At 45.7% G+C, this 15052-nt stretch overlaps 1 protein-coding gene across 3 annotated transcripts in view; it reads left to right on the top strand.

The window, feature by feature from the left end:
• The window catches only part of LOC126354870 (patched domain-containing protein 3), a 382944-nt gene that overhangs the window by 245397 nt on the left and 122495 nt on the right, over positions 1-15052 (top strand). For all 3 annotated transcript variants that reach the window (XM_050004872.1, XM_050004871.1, XM_050004873.1), the window contains one exon: positions 1606-1905. In XM_050004872.1, coding sequence (XP_049860829.1) covers positions 1629-1905 — 277 coding nt within the window. In that variant the 5' untranslated portion in view covers positions 1606-1628. The remainder of the gene's footprint in view (positions 1-1605; positions 1906-15052) is intronic.

Raw genomic sequence — 15052 nt, 5'->3', positions numbered from 1 at the left:
CACTGATTGCCGTCGTTCAACCTGCCCTAAAGATATGTATTTGTGTGTAAATGTACACTGACGGGAAAAATTGCAGCACCAAAAAGTTTATGTAAAAATTTCGGGAATACACTTGTTTTTGTAACATATATACATTGCAAGATCACAGGTTAACGTAAGCGCGAGGTGACCGATTGTAAACGTGAAATGCTGTTACATTAACAACTGGTGTAACCGTCAGAATGTGGATGCAAGTACGCAAACGTGCATGTATTGTACAGGCGCCGGATGTCAGTTTGCGGGAAGGAGTTCCATGTCCGTTGCACTTGGTTGGTCAATATAGGGACGCTTAATGCTGTTTGTGGAAGACGCTAGCGTTGTCACCCGATGATGTCCCATATGTGCTCGATTGAAGATTTATTTGGGGATCAGGCAGGCCAAAGCAACATGTCGACCGCCTGTACATCATGTTCGATTACAACACCACTATGTGGGCGAGCATATCCTGTTGGAAAACATCCCCTTGAATACTGTTCATGAATGGGAGCACAGAAGGCCCAATCACAAGACTGACGTTCAGTTTTGCGGTTATAATGCGTGGGATATCAACGCGAATGCTGATGCTGTCATACGAAATCGCACCCCAGACTATAACTCCACATGTAGATCCAACGAGCCTAGCACGTAGAGAGGTTGGTTGCAGGCCCTCAAGTGCCCTTATTGTAACCAACATACGGCCTTCACTGGCCCCGAGGGAGAGCCAGCTTTCTTCAGAAAACGCAAAAGAGCTCTGCCCCGCCCTGCAGTGAGCTCTCGCTTGACACCGCTGAAGTTGCAAACGACAGTGGTTTGGGGTCAGTGGAACGCACTCGATAATTCATCTGGCTCAGAGCTGTCCTTGAAGTAACCGATTTTTAACAGTTTGTTGTGTCACTGTGGTGCCAGCTGCTGCTCACATTGCTGTTACAGATGCAGTAACATGCGCCAGAGCTACACGTCGAACATGATGGCCTTCTCTCTGGATTATGCCACGTGGCCATCTGGAGCCCGGTCTTCTTGCGACCGTATACTCTCGTAACCACTGAAGCCACGAATCATGTACAGCAGCTGTATTCTTGCCAAGTCTTTCTACAATGTCTCAAAAGGAACTTCCAATTTCTAGTAACGCTACTACACGACCTCGTTCAAAATCAGTGTTGACATGGCATCTTCGTTGCTTTAAAGGCATTATTGACGAACATCAGCTAACCACTTCCAGCCTCAAAGGGAACTGACGCTCACGACCGTCGTAAGGCGTATGTAAATCACACCCGATTTGTGTCCTCATAGAGCCGCTACTATCGCTACTCTTACGCGACTGGCGAAAAATCTGAACAGGCACCACCTTCCAGATGTACAAATACGCGTACCAACTGTCGTTTACGTCGCACAACTCCTTCTTGGTATTGCGATTTCTTTTCCGTCAGTATATTTTTATATTGTCGCTGTCGAAGCCAGTTGCTCACAAAACATGCTGAAAGGCCACTGAAAATTTTACTATATTAAAATGTAGTATTTATGTGTTTTGAATAATATAATTGTTTTGTATCGAGTGATCACCAAGCTGCGCCCTCGGTTTCTTCGCAGAGCACGAGCGAGCATCCGTCGAGATGGGCTGCGGACTGACGTGGGTGGATTCGGCTCTGAACCGCGGCTTCTACCGGCTGGGGCTGCTGGTGGGCCGCCGGCCGGGGTACTTCATCGTGGTGCCGATCCTGCTGTCGGGGCTGTTCGCCACGGGCTACCAGCGCATGCGCTACGAGATCGACCCCGAGTACCTGTTCAGCCCCGTCAACGGCGAGGGCAAGGCCGAACGCGCCATCGTCGAGCAGTACTTCAAGCCCAACTACACCAGCCGCTTCAACGTGGGACGCATCACGAGGCCCGGTCAGTACCGACGAGCGACGGCAGCACAAAAGACACGCAACTGGTCGAACGCGTGGGGAATCACTCGAGATGTTCTGTCAGCTCCCATGGGGGGGGGGGGGGGGGGGGGGGGGGAAGGCGTTGTGTAAGTAATATTAACTTCCACACCAGCAAAAGAGGCCCAGTGTCTCAATTGCCGGAACTTCCGTGTAGAACTATTTTCAACTAAGCAAAGTAAAGGTATTACTCGATTAGCGCGGACTTTTTGAATGGTATCTAGCAAATCCTGGACTACCTTGCAAAGTGCGTTACATTCACATACACTCCTGGAAATTGAAATAAGAACACCGTGAATTCATTGTCCCAGGAAGGGGAAACTTTATTGACACATTCCTGGGGTCAGATACATCACATGATCACACTGACAGAACCACAGGCACATAGACACAGGCAACAGAGCATGCACAATGGCGGCACTAGTACAGTGTATATCCACCTTTCGCAGCAATGCAGGCTGCTATTCTCCCATGAAGACGATCGTAGAGATGCTGGATGTTGTCCTGTGGAACGGCTTGCCATGCCATTTCCACCTGGCGCCTCAGTTGGACCAGCGTTCGTGCTGGACGTGCAGACCGCGTCAAACGACGCTTCATCCAGTCCCAAACATGCTCAATGGGGGACAGATCCGGAGATCTTGCTGGCCAGGGTAGTTGACTTACACCTTCTAGAGCACGTTGGGTGGCACGGGATACATGCGGACGTGCATTGTCCTGTTGGAACAGCAAGTTCCCTTGCCGGTCTAGGAATGGTAGAACGATGGGTTCGAGGACGGTTTGGATGTACCGTGCACTATTCAGTGTCCCCTCGACGATCACCAGAGGTGTGCGGCCAGTGTAGGAGATCGCTCCCCACACCATGATGCCGGTTGTTGGCCCTGTGTGCCTCGGTCGTATGCAGTCCTGATTGTGGCGCTCACCTGCACGGGGCCAAACACGCATACCACCATCATTGGCACCAAGGCAGAAGCGACTCTCATCGCTGAAGACGACACGTCTCCATTCGTCCCTCCATTCACGCCTGTCGCGACACCACTGGAGGCGAGCTGCACGATGTTGGGGCGTGAGCGGAAGACGGCCTAACGGTGTGCGGGACCGTAGCCCAGCATCATGGAGACAGTTGCGAATGGTCCTCGCCGATACCCCAGGAGCAACAGTGTCCCTAATTTGCTGGGAAGTGGCGGTGCGGTCCCCTACGGCACTGCGTAGGATCCTACGGTCTTGGCGTGCATCCGTGCGTCGCTGCGGTCCGGTCCCAGGTCGACGGGCACGTGCACCTTCCGCCGACCACTGGCGACAACATCGATGTACTGTGGAGACCTCACGCCCCACGTGTTGAGCAATTTGGCGGTACGTCCACCCGGCCTCCCGCATGCCCACTATACGTCCTCGCTCAAAGTCCGTCAACTGCACATACGGTTCACGTCCACGCTGTCGCGGCATGCTACCAGTGTTAAAGACTGCGATGGAGCTCCGTATGCCACGGCAAACTGGCTGACGCTGACGGCGGCGGTGCACAAATGCTGCGCAGCTAGCGCCATTCGACGGCCAACACCGCGGTTCCTGGTGTGTTCGCTGTGGCGTGCGTGTGATCATTGCTTGTACAGCCCTCTCGCAGTGTCCGGAGCAAGTATGGTGGGTCTGACACACCGGTGTCAATGTGTTCTTTTTTCCATTTCCAGGAATGTATTTAGCGTTTCATTGCCACTCATAATTAAAGATCGATACACTGAACTTAGTTCTAGCAAATACCGGGTGATCAAAAAGTCAGTATACATTTGAAAACTGAATAAATCACGGAAGCCGCGCCGGATTAGCCGAGCAGCCTGAGACGCTGCAGTCATGGACTGCGGTTGGTCCCGGCGGAGGTTCGAGTCCTCCCTCAGGTATGGGTGTGTGTGTTTGTCCTTAGAATAATTTAGGTTAAGTAGTCTATAAGCTTAGGCACTAATGACCTTAGCAGTTAAGTCCCATAAGATTTCACACACATTTGAATTTTTTTTTAAATCACTGAATAATGTAGATAGAGAGGTACAAATTGACACACATGCTTGGAATGACATGGGGTTTTATTATAACCAAAAAAAAATACAAAAGTTCAAAAAATGTCCGACAGACGGTGCTTCATCTGATCAGAATAGGAATAATTAGCATAACAAAGTAAGACAAAGCAAAGATGATGTTCTTTACAGGAAATGCTCAATATGTCCACCATAATTCCTCAACAACAGCTGTAGTCGAGGAATAATGTAAACAGCACTGTAAAGCATGTCCGGAGTTATGGTGAGGTATTGGCGTCGGATATTGTCTTTCAGCATACCTAGAGATGTCGTTCGATCACGATACACTTGCGACTTCAGGTAACCCCAAAGCCAATAATCGCACGGACTGAGGTCTGGGGACCTGGGAGGCCAAGCATGACGAAAGTGGCGGCTGAGCACACGATCATCACCAAATGACGCGCGCAAGAGATCTGTCGGACATTTTGTGAACTTTGTTTTCTTCTTCGATTCTAATAAAAACCCATGTCATTCCAAGCATGTGTGTCAATTTTTACCTCTCTAACTACATTAGTCCGTGGTTTATTAAGTTTACAAATTTATCCCGACTTTTTGATCACCCGGTACAATTTTATGAATAAAATTTCTTGAAAGGGACCTTGATTACAATTAGAGAGAGACGGAGAAAACGACAACGGGAGAGACAAATAGTCATTAAAATGTAGACCTCAAAGGTGCTAACCCATCGAGGTGGCGCAGTGGTTAGCACACTGGACTCGCATTCGGAAGGAAGAGGGTTTATGCCCGTGGACGGCCATCCAGATTTAGTTTTCTGTGATCTCCCTAAATCGCTCCAAGCAAATGCTGGGATGTACCTTTGATAGGGCCCAGCCGATTTCCTTTTCCATCCTTGACACAATCCAAGCTTGTGCTCTGCCTCTAATGTCCTCGGTGTTGATGGGACGTTGAACCCAATCTTCATCCCTTCTTCTTCAAAGGTACTACCACTTTGCGGATTAGGTGATTTCACCTGTCCTGCTGTAAAAGGTCTAGCCATCAGCTCCATGATCTTCCCTTCTGTCTTGTCGCTCTCTAGATTTGTAGCCAATAATTTATTTAGGAAATCTATTTTCATGCATTCTACATGTTACCACCATCTGTATCATTGTAGGTCTATTTTCTTGTGTAGTGAATTAACTTGTTACTCATTCCTAATGTCTTCATTTCTGAAACGATCTTTTCTGGTGCACCATTTAACACTACAGATAAATTTCATTTTCACAGCCTGCATCCTTCTCATATCCTTTTGGGTGGGAACCAAGATTTCATATGAGCAGAGCGCAGTAGGTACTACCATGACTTTGTATAACTTCTTTTTCATAACTTACATGACTGTCAATTTCAGACCTGATCTTCAAATGTGCTAAGTGAATAGAACATACTGTAGTTTTCTCTCTTCCCATATTAGAATTGTTCTTTTACTGTTAAGGAAGATGACCCAGTAAGAATATCCTCCCGGGATCTGACAGAACATCTCGAGTTCAGATCAGTAGAGCATTCGAATCTAACGTATATATTTACATTATAGTTTTCTAAATTCATAGACTGCGATATTTGATACGTCAGAGATTTATTTCGGCTTCTTGCAGGAAGCTGGTATCATACAGTAGCTTTTGGTATTGCTTTGACTGATTGGAAGCAGGAAGAGACCATGGGTTTGTGTAAGGGACGACTCCAGCTCTTGGTTTAAGCTACAGGGTGGTTGTAATTAAACTTTCGCTACTTGCGCCAGTGTAGGCAGGAAACTGTTTATCGTCTAGACATACCCAATTTTATAGGAATGATGTTCTGACTGTGGGCTACAGGATTTGCGTTGTTGGTAGTGTTCGTGTCACGAGAAGCCATTAGGCGCCGGTACTGGTGCGGCGTTAGGGTTAAAACCCAAGCATCAGTATGCATTATAATTGCAGACAGTCAAACTGGGTGTGCGCTTTACTTGTAAAGCTGTATTATTAAAATATCAACAATAGTGCTGCTGTTCTTTGTGAATTGTAGTAGTAGTAGTTGTTGTTGTTGTTGTTGTCTTCAGTCCTGAGACTGTTTTGATGCAGCTCTCCATGCGACTCTATCCTGTGCGAGCTTCTTCATCTCCCATTACTTATTGCAACCAACATCCTTCTGAATCTGCTTAGTGTATTCATCTCTTGGTCTCCCTCTACGATTTTTACACTCCACGCTGCCCTCCAGTACTAAATTTGTGATCCCTTGATGCCTTAGGACATGTCCTACCAACCGGTCCCTTCTTCTTGTCAAGTTGTGCCACAAACTCCTCTTCTCCCCAATTCTATTCAATACCGCCTCATTAGTTATGTGATCTACCCATCTAATCTTCAGCATTCTTCTGTAGCACCACATTTCGAAAGCTTCTATTCTCTTCTTGTCTAAACTATTTATCGTCCATGTTTCATTTCGATACACGGCTACACTCCACACAAATACTTTCAGAAACGACTTCCTGACATTTAAATCTATATTCGATGGTAACAACTTTCTCTTCTTCAGAAACGCTTTCCTTGCCATTGCCAGTCTACATTTTATATCCTCTCTACTTCGACCATCATCAGTTATTTTGCTCCCCAAATAGCAAAACTCCTTTACTACTTTAAGCGTCTCATTTCCTAATCTAATCCCCTCAGAATCACCTGACTTAATTCGACTACATTCCATTATCCTCGTTTTGCTTTTGTTGATGTTCATCTTATATCCTCCTTTCAAGACACTGTCCATTCCGTTTAACTGCTCTTCCAAGTCCTTTGCTGTCTCTGACAGAATTAAAATGTCATCGGCAAACCTCAAAGTTTTCATTTCTTCTCCCTTCCACCTTCAGAATTTGAAAGAGAGTATTCCAGTCAGCATTGTCAAAAGCTTTCGCTAAGTCTACAAATGCTAGAAATGTAGGTTTGCCTTTCCTTGATCTATTTTCTAAGATAAGTCGTAGGGTCAGTATTGCCTCACGTGAGTACCGACGCATTAAAGGACTATGGAGAGGTCCTCTTTCTGTACGAAGTGGAAGATTATGTTTCGGAAGTTCGAATTAACTGGCCATTTGGGAATAGCTCCTGGGAGAGGCTGACGGCCAATTATCCCACAGACTGTTGAAGAAGTTACTATCGCCATGGCTGAGAACGCTGGACGCAATGTGCGATCTTGAACTAGTGCAGGAGCTGTGTAGCAACAACTGAACATCCCGTGGTCCACTGTTAGAAAAGTGCTGCGAACGACTGTGAAATGGTATCTCTAGTGCGGTTTCAGACTGTCTTGGATGCAGATGGTCGTCACATTGAGCAACATTTGTAACCTGGAACGTAGCTTTGGTACGCCATTAAGAAATGTTACCCTCTCATGTGGAAAGTAAAATGTGTTTCATTAAGTGGTTTATTCGTTATTTCTCTTCTGTATGTCTTTACAATACTTCCAAGAAGTTTTATTGTGCTGCGATAGCTCGTTTTTCATGGGGGCCTCTTAAGTGGCGAAACTTGAATTACAACCACCTTGTATTTAGGGAAGCCAAAACATACGGCAATGTAAATGGCCACGTTCCCGAATTTGAGTTCAGTCTTGTAACCACTGCGCAATCTGTTTGGGACAACTCACAGTGCTTACTGGCAGAAGGACCAGCGTTATTCATTAGATTCTCCCCCAGTTTAGTTCACTGTAGATCAGATTTAGCGTACCCCAGTGTGACTTAGTGCAGACTATTGGAAGCAGCTGTAGCTATGTGGGAAAGTTTTTTTTTTTTTTTTTTTTTTTTTTTTTTTTTTTTTTTTTTTTTTTAAGAGCTTAGGGGTTGCATTTGAGAGTGAAGTGGAAGAGGTTGTGGACGGTCTTAAAGAACCTTTAGAGGAATCACACAAAGCACTGAATATACATGAAAATATATGACTAAAGATGAGAATGAGATAAAAAGAGGAAACGAGTCGCTCTTCGTTGCCCCCCCCCCCCCCCCCACCATACACCTCTCTCTCTCTCTCTCTCTCTCTCTCTCTCTCTCTCTCTCTCTCTCTCTCTCTTTCCTCTCTTCTAGTGCTCCAGTCCGATAGGGTCCAGTATTTCAAGAATCGTTCAAACGAGTGTTTTACAAGCCACTTCTTTCCCGGGTAAAATACATTTCTTTAAGTTCCGATGAAGCTAAATCTTTTGCATCTGCTCTTCCTAAAACTACAGTATGCCGTCATCTGGCTTAAGGTCACTTCGAACGGTTGCTCTTAGGTATTTTACTGCTGTCTCTGTTTCCAACAATTTTTCCTCAATAGCATAATCGTGCAGCACTGGATCTCTTCTCCTACTTATCCGTAATACGTTACATTTATTTATACTGATAGTAAGCTCTCAGTTACTGCAGGGTTTCCTGCATTCCGATACAATCTTCTGGCGTACCTTCCCTTAGACAATCGTGACATCCGCGAACTGCATTGCTCGCCACGGCGACGCAAACGTCTACAGGAGGAGGGAATTAGAAGTCCGTATGTGACGCCGCAGCCCGACCAGCTATAGTGCAGGATCTGGCCGGCTAACACAGGTAGCGAGCGGGCTGGGAGAAAGCTGCCAGCAACACTCTTAGTCGTGTCGAAAGCTCCCCATTAGTTCCGCTCAAAATCGCAGTTTATAATCAGGAAAGCATCCAGTGAGCAGTCGTAAACGACCATTCTCCAAGCAACGGTCATATCGATCCGTGAGCAAGTAATTTTTTGTGTTATTTATTTCCTTTGTACCAATTATCAAAACACTTTCATCCTTCCAGTCAGGTGCCGAAAGAGTTGGTGTCGAAGTAAGACACTGAACGTGTATTCGAGAGGCAGGGCACCCAGATTTAGGACGAACTAGCTTTGCGCCTGCAGCTTCATCCCGCATATGAATATGTAACCTCCATTTCACACATATACACGGTTGCTGTAAATGATTGAAGTCATTTCACAGATTTTCTGCAGTTATATTATTGGACACATTGTCACAGGGCTTTGCACACACAGGGACAAGCTCAAAAAGTTTTTTTGACGTATTAAAAGTGCTCCATACGTGCCCCCTACTGATTCTGCAGAAATCAAGTCGATAATCAAGCTCATCCCACGTTCAGCGATGTATTTCCCTATCAGTTTTATCTAGACTGGTATCCATTAGCGTAGCGACCGTTGAGAAATTCAGTATTAAGAAAAGGACATGCACTCTCTGTCAATCACACGCATGCCCCTGCTATGTATTAGTTTTTGTACGCTAACACATTGGGAAATGTGTCACCTGTTGGCAACTGCACCGATGATGACTATGTGACAGTCGAAATCTAGATCTGCTCCAATAAATGACGGATTCTGCGACTGATTGCTGTCCTTTCTTTAATACTGAATCCCTATGAATCAGTTCGAAAGCACTGTTATTGTGAGCTCGCAGTTCTGGTAGGTTATTTGGTAGAGGAGGCGGAACGCGGAATCTTTAACGTAATCCCACACACAAAAAAATCCCATCAGGTTACGTCGGGAGAGCGTGGACGTGAAGATACGAGATCATCACTTTCCTGTTTAACAAGTCACGAACATCGTGATGAAAGTGGGGTGGGCCACTACCCTGTTGGCAGACAAAGTCTACACTTCGGTCTCCAGTTATGGCACGAGCCGATTTTCTAGCGTGTCCAGATACAGGTGTCCTGTGGCGGTCTTTTCGCAGAAGAAAAATTGGCCAGAGTCTTTAAACGATGAGACTGCGCAGAAAACATTAACTTTTGGCGAATCCCAAATGTGCTACACCGTACTGTGGGGATTCTCTGTCTCCCAGATTCACACATTGTGTCTGTTCACTGTGTTACTCACAAAAAAAATGTTGCTTCCACACAAAGATGAGTTTTTCACAAAACCACCCTCTTCCATAGATGTTGCAATTGTGCCGAAAATTCATAGGGTCTGATTTTGTCTTCGGGAACTAAGGCTTGTAGATTTTCCTTAAGATCTTCCAAACGGTCGGTTGTTGTATGTTCAGCTCTCTGCTTGCCCTGTTCGTCGACTTCTGTGAGCTGCGAGTACATGCGGTCAACCGCTACTTTATTCACTGCAGGCGACCTGTTGATTACCTCTTGCAGAGGCATCCTGAAGCTCTAAACTGCGCATACCATCGCCGAATGGACTTAGCAGTTGGTTGACTTTATTGAACTTCGCTCTGAAGTTTCCATGCACTGTTACGGCTGTTGATGTGAACCTATTTCAAGCACAACGTACGCTTTCTCGGCACCTGTCGTCATCTTGCCTAACTGATCACTGTTGCGTTCTCGTGACGGAAATCTGAAGTGCGGCTGCAACAATACAAAACTTTTTGAGTTTTTATAAATGCCGAGTTTTGTGTCAATGTGTCAGTTAATGTAGTGAATTTATGAAATCGCTTTAATTACTTAGCCGCGCGGGATTAGCCGAGCGGTCTAATGGGGGTTCGGTGATGGACTGTGCGGCTGGTCCCGGCGGAGGTTCGAGTCCTCCCTCGGGCATGGGTGTGTGTGTTTGTCCTTAGGATAATTCAGGTTAAGTAGTGTGTAAGCTAAGGGACTGATGACCTTAGCACTTAAGTCTCATAAGATTCCACACACATTTGAACATTTTTTTCTTAATTCTTTATAATAACCTTGTATTTGGTATTTGACTAAGCTGACTTATTATTACTGAGTACGTGAATCCCTTTTATCGCAGTCGCCGAGGATCGTGACTGCAGATATGCACTTGAGAACAAACGAGCGTTCAATATGACCACCGCTCCACGCGAAGGTTGGCTTCAGAACGCTCCCTCACTGCTGCCCCTACAGGTTCAGAAATACCGGGCGTATTGCGAATTCAATGTCAGTGATTGAAAATACGTTCCCGGAATTCATCGGCCCAACCAACAAGGCTGTAATTCGCCAAAATTTTTAAGCACTCCCGCCGTAACAGTTCCCAAGGCTTCCAGTCGGAGGAGCTGGAAGGCTGTGGTATTAGCGAGCCACCACTAACACACTTGTTGCCCAAACATACTTACCAGTACTTAGGTATATGGAATGACGATAAAATCAGGCGAATGTAGTTTACCACTAACAGCGTTGTAACGTTGGAATGACTGCACTATCGCATATGTACCTTGGTTTACTGGGGCTATTTGCTTGTTTCATTGTGCTCTACTCACCAATTTCGTTTGTACCTGTAATATTCAAATGCACTGCATATGTTTCACACACGTTTCACATATTTCACGTAAATTAGTATACATGTTTCATCTGTGTACTTATGAAGTATTCCATGTCGACTAAATACAGCAAAGACAAAGGAACGGGCCGTTTTCACACATTTTTGCATGTCAGCGCTTCTCATCCTCAACTCCTACTTCTGGAGGTGGCAGGGATATCTTGCCCTTATATAATGTTTATACAAATAATGCGTCAAGTACGTACATACTAAATTTGGTTGAATTGCTGCACGCGTTTCTGAGTTACGTTTTTATGTCACCCATTTTCATCCCCACCCTCAGCATTAGTGATGCAAGGGATATCTTATGTCAGAGTACCTTAGGGTTGAAATGCCTTTGTGGCTGTTACCAGTGAGTCTAGCAATCCCAATAGCTATGGATCCGATACTAATATAGGTCGTCATCATATATTTTTCCATGTCACACCTCACACTCACGCCAACCTTTGTCAACTGTGGTAGCAATATATATCTTCCTTCCGTATGACTCTCCATAACAGAGCATTTTGCTTTAAAAATGGAAAATGACGCCTTTAGTACAGCACCTTTTCGCCCTGATGTCGGCTATGACGTGCCGTTGTGCGATGAATATCTGCGCAATGTTTGAAAATATCGGACTGCGGCTTCATGATGCAACGCATTCCATTCCAGTCAATGTAGTAAACGATTTGCAAAAGGCTACCACGTTCTCGACTTACAACCTGGCTACGTCCACAAGTAAAAATCTGGCTACGATTGCACGTAGAAGCGAGCCTGGCTCGACACATTTTTGACTGTTTGAGCCCACGGGAACAAAACATCCAATGTGCTTCAAGGAGTCGTAAAACGCCGCTAATATAAATTAACCATTCATAAGACAAAATCAGCAGCACTTTCGAACTTTCACTGACGATATTTTTCACTGCAAGGAAGTATTGTCGCTCAACGAATGCTAGGAAATGTAGCTGGACTGTGGATCCATGCAAAACAATTCCCTTAAAAAAAGAACCTGATTGTACTCTATTACAAGATTGGTGGAAAAACTGTCACCTAGCTTAAATACCTAGACGTAAAATAATGAAGCGACATGTAATGGAATGAATTTGTAAAACGTGTAGTGTGGGATACGAATAAAATACTTAAATTTGTAGTAAGGAAAAATTGTGTTTCACCACTAATATAAACTGCAACCAAAGCGCGAGTGAGAAAGGTACAGTAAACCGGTGTGTTTTCGTCCAAGGGCAGCCATCAGGAGAAACAGAGGAACGGATATTTTGGGACGCGTTCTCACGGCCGCTGCACAGTGTAGTCTAGTCTCAATTCTGCAGGCGTGTAGTATCGCGCTACTTAGTTCCAAACCAATCTCAGCAGCGACTCTCAAGATCACTCACTGAATATTCATGTTGTCACTAGTGTCTCATAGACTACTTTGCTGTGCCTCACGAAACAGTTGATGCAACTTTACTTTAGATATCAGCTGAATTCACATGAGCGCGCTCTTGTTCATTAGTCTGAGCACAGTTCGGGGAGCAGTTACTGATGACACTCTATTATGAAATGCTAATTTTCTCGAACTACTGTCCAAGGCTGCACCTAACACGTCTAGTTCTCCAAAAGCCGATACAGCACCTGCCAGAGTGTGAGCAACAGGCTGTGTACGACAGTCATTACGACAAAGATTGCAATTGTGTGCAGCAAATGATGACCACCACATTGAACATCTATTGGCCTGACATGTGAGGACACACTCTATTCCACTCCGTAATTGAAAACGGAAACCACGTGTGTACGTGTACCTCGCCCCTCCTGGTAATGTACATGTGCGTCAGTGAAAAAGTCCAATAAAAAGGTGTTAGCATGTGGACGTAATGTGCTGTTCCAGTCTCTTCTGTACCTAAGGTCCATCACCGTTCCCTTTGGATCCCTACGTAATTCGGTCCTCTCCGATACACACGATTGAACAGCGGAGGAGTGGTACTCAAGCGTCAACTTCAGGTTACAATATCTCCGGATATAATAAACATTTTACAATGCAACAAACGGCACTGATTACGTATTTGTTTATATGTCTAGATGTGCTAACAAAACTAACGGGGTTCCATTTAAAAAAACGTAGGTTTGTCTTAAAAAATATACTTCCGTGTATTTTTTTAAGGTTTGTATTAACCAATTACACTAGCCCCTCTCCTCACGTTCGGTCTGTGGAATCGGGTCGTCAGTATTTGATGTGGTTTACGAAATATATCCAGCGCTAACGCTAGGTGACTCACCCTGTATACTCCGCATGCCACAGTACGGAGCGTGACGGAAGCTGCCTAGTACCACCGCTAGTCATTTCCTTTGCTGTTCCACTAGCAACCAGAGCGAGGGAAAAACGACTGGCTGTATCCCACCAAACAAGCCCTATCTTCTCGTGTCTTATCTTCGGCATCCTTACATGAACTGTATGTTTGCGTCAGTAGAACCGCTATGCAGTCAGCGTCGAATATCGACTCACTAACTTTTCTCAATGGTGTTACCCGAAAAGAAAGTTGCCTTCTCTCCAGGGATTCCCATTTGCGATACCTAAGCATCTCCGTAACACTTCCGTGTTATTCGAATTGTTCGAAGTTATTAGTAACAAATCTAGCAGCCCGCTCTGAATTGATTCGATTTCTTCTTTTATTCCGATCTGGTATGGATCCCAAACTCTCGAACAGCACTCAAGAATAGGTCGCCCTAGCATCCTATAAGCGGTCTCAAGAGATGAACGCGGGCCACGGTGGCCGAGCGGTTCTAGGCGCTTCAGTCCGGAACCGCGCGACTGCTGCTGTCGCAGGTTCGAATCCTGCCTCGGGCATGGATGTGCGTGATGTCCTTAGGTTAGTTAGGTTTAAGTAGTTCTACGTTCTAGGGGACTGATGACCTCAGATGTTAAGTCCCACAGTGCTCAGAGCCATTTGAACCATTTTTTGAAAGAGATGAACCCCACTTTCGCACAATTCTCCTGATATATCGAAATCAACCAATCACCTTCTCTAACATAGTCCTCACACGCCCATTCTATTTCATATAACTTTGTGACGTTACTCTCAGATATTTAAATGATGCGACTGTGTCAACCAGCGCGCGGCAATTTTGTGGATCAGAGTAGAATATTTTGACTTTGGTTCTTCTTATTACCAATTTCTATGCAAAGTAGACACTGGTGACTTTCTTACGGTGTTCTGCTTTATGTAAAAAATTATCAAAGTGTGTCCGCCTGCTTAGCTCGGTGGTCACGCGCTCAACCCCATAGCAAGCGGGGCCCGGGTTCGATTCCTGGCCGGGTTGGAGATTTTCTCCGCTCGGTTCCTGGGTGTTGTGTTGTCCCCATCGTCGTTTCCTCCTCCCCACCGTCGCGCAAGTCGCCCATTGTGGCGTCGAATGAAATAAGACCTGCACTTGGCGGCCGCACTTCCCCGAATGGGGACCTCCCGGACAACGATGCCGTACGCTCATTTCATCTCATTGTATCAAAGTATGATGACAGTCAGGTCTGACATATGACGTATCGTTGCTATCAATGTCTGTTCATATTGCATTCCAGCGACAACAATTCGAAACATATTCCTGCGGGAAACATTCATGAGGTTATATGAATACGGAATCTGTAGCTGTGATACATATTATGTAATCAAAACATCCACGGGTGTACTGCCAGTCTATAGTGTCCAACGGGCACAATATTTCGGCGATCAAACGTGTCGCCATCATCAGGTGAACTGACGGACTGAGCTCCTGTGAACGTGCCGGCACGGAGATCCGTACGCTATGGCTGCTCAGGGGGAACTGGGTTCGGTCGCGGCGGCGGAGGGTATTTAAATCGGCCGCCGCCGCGACCAAACCCAGTACCCCCTGAGCA

The sequence above is a fragment of the Schistocerca gregaria genome, chromosome 3 (assembly GCF_023897955.1).
Source record: "Schistocerca gregaria isolate iqSchGreg1 chromosome 3, iqSchGreg1.2, whole genome shotgun sequence".
Lineage (NCBI taxonomy): Eukaryota > Metazoa > Arthropoda > Insecta > Orthoptera > Acrididae > Schistocerca > Schistocerca gregaria.
Note: the sequence above shows the minus strand (reverse complement) of the source record. Positions and strands in the feature narration are given on the sequence as shown.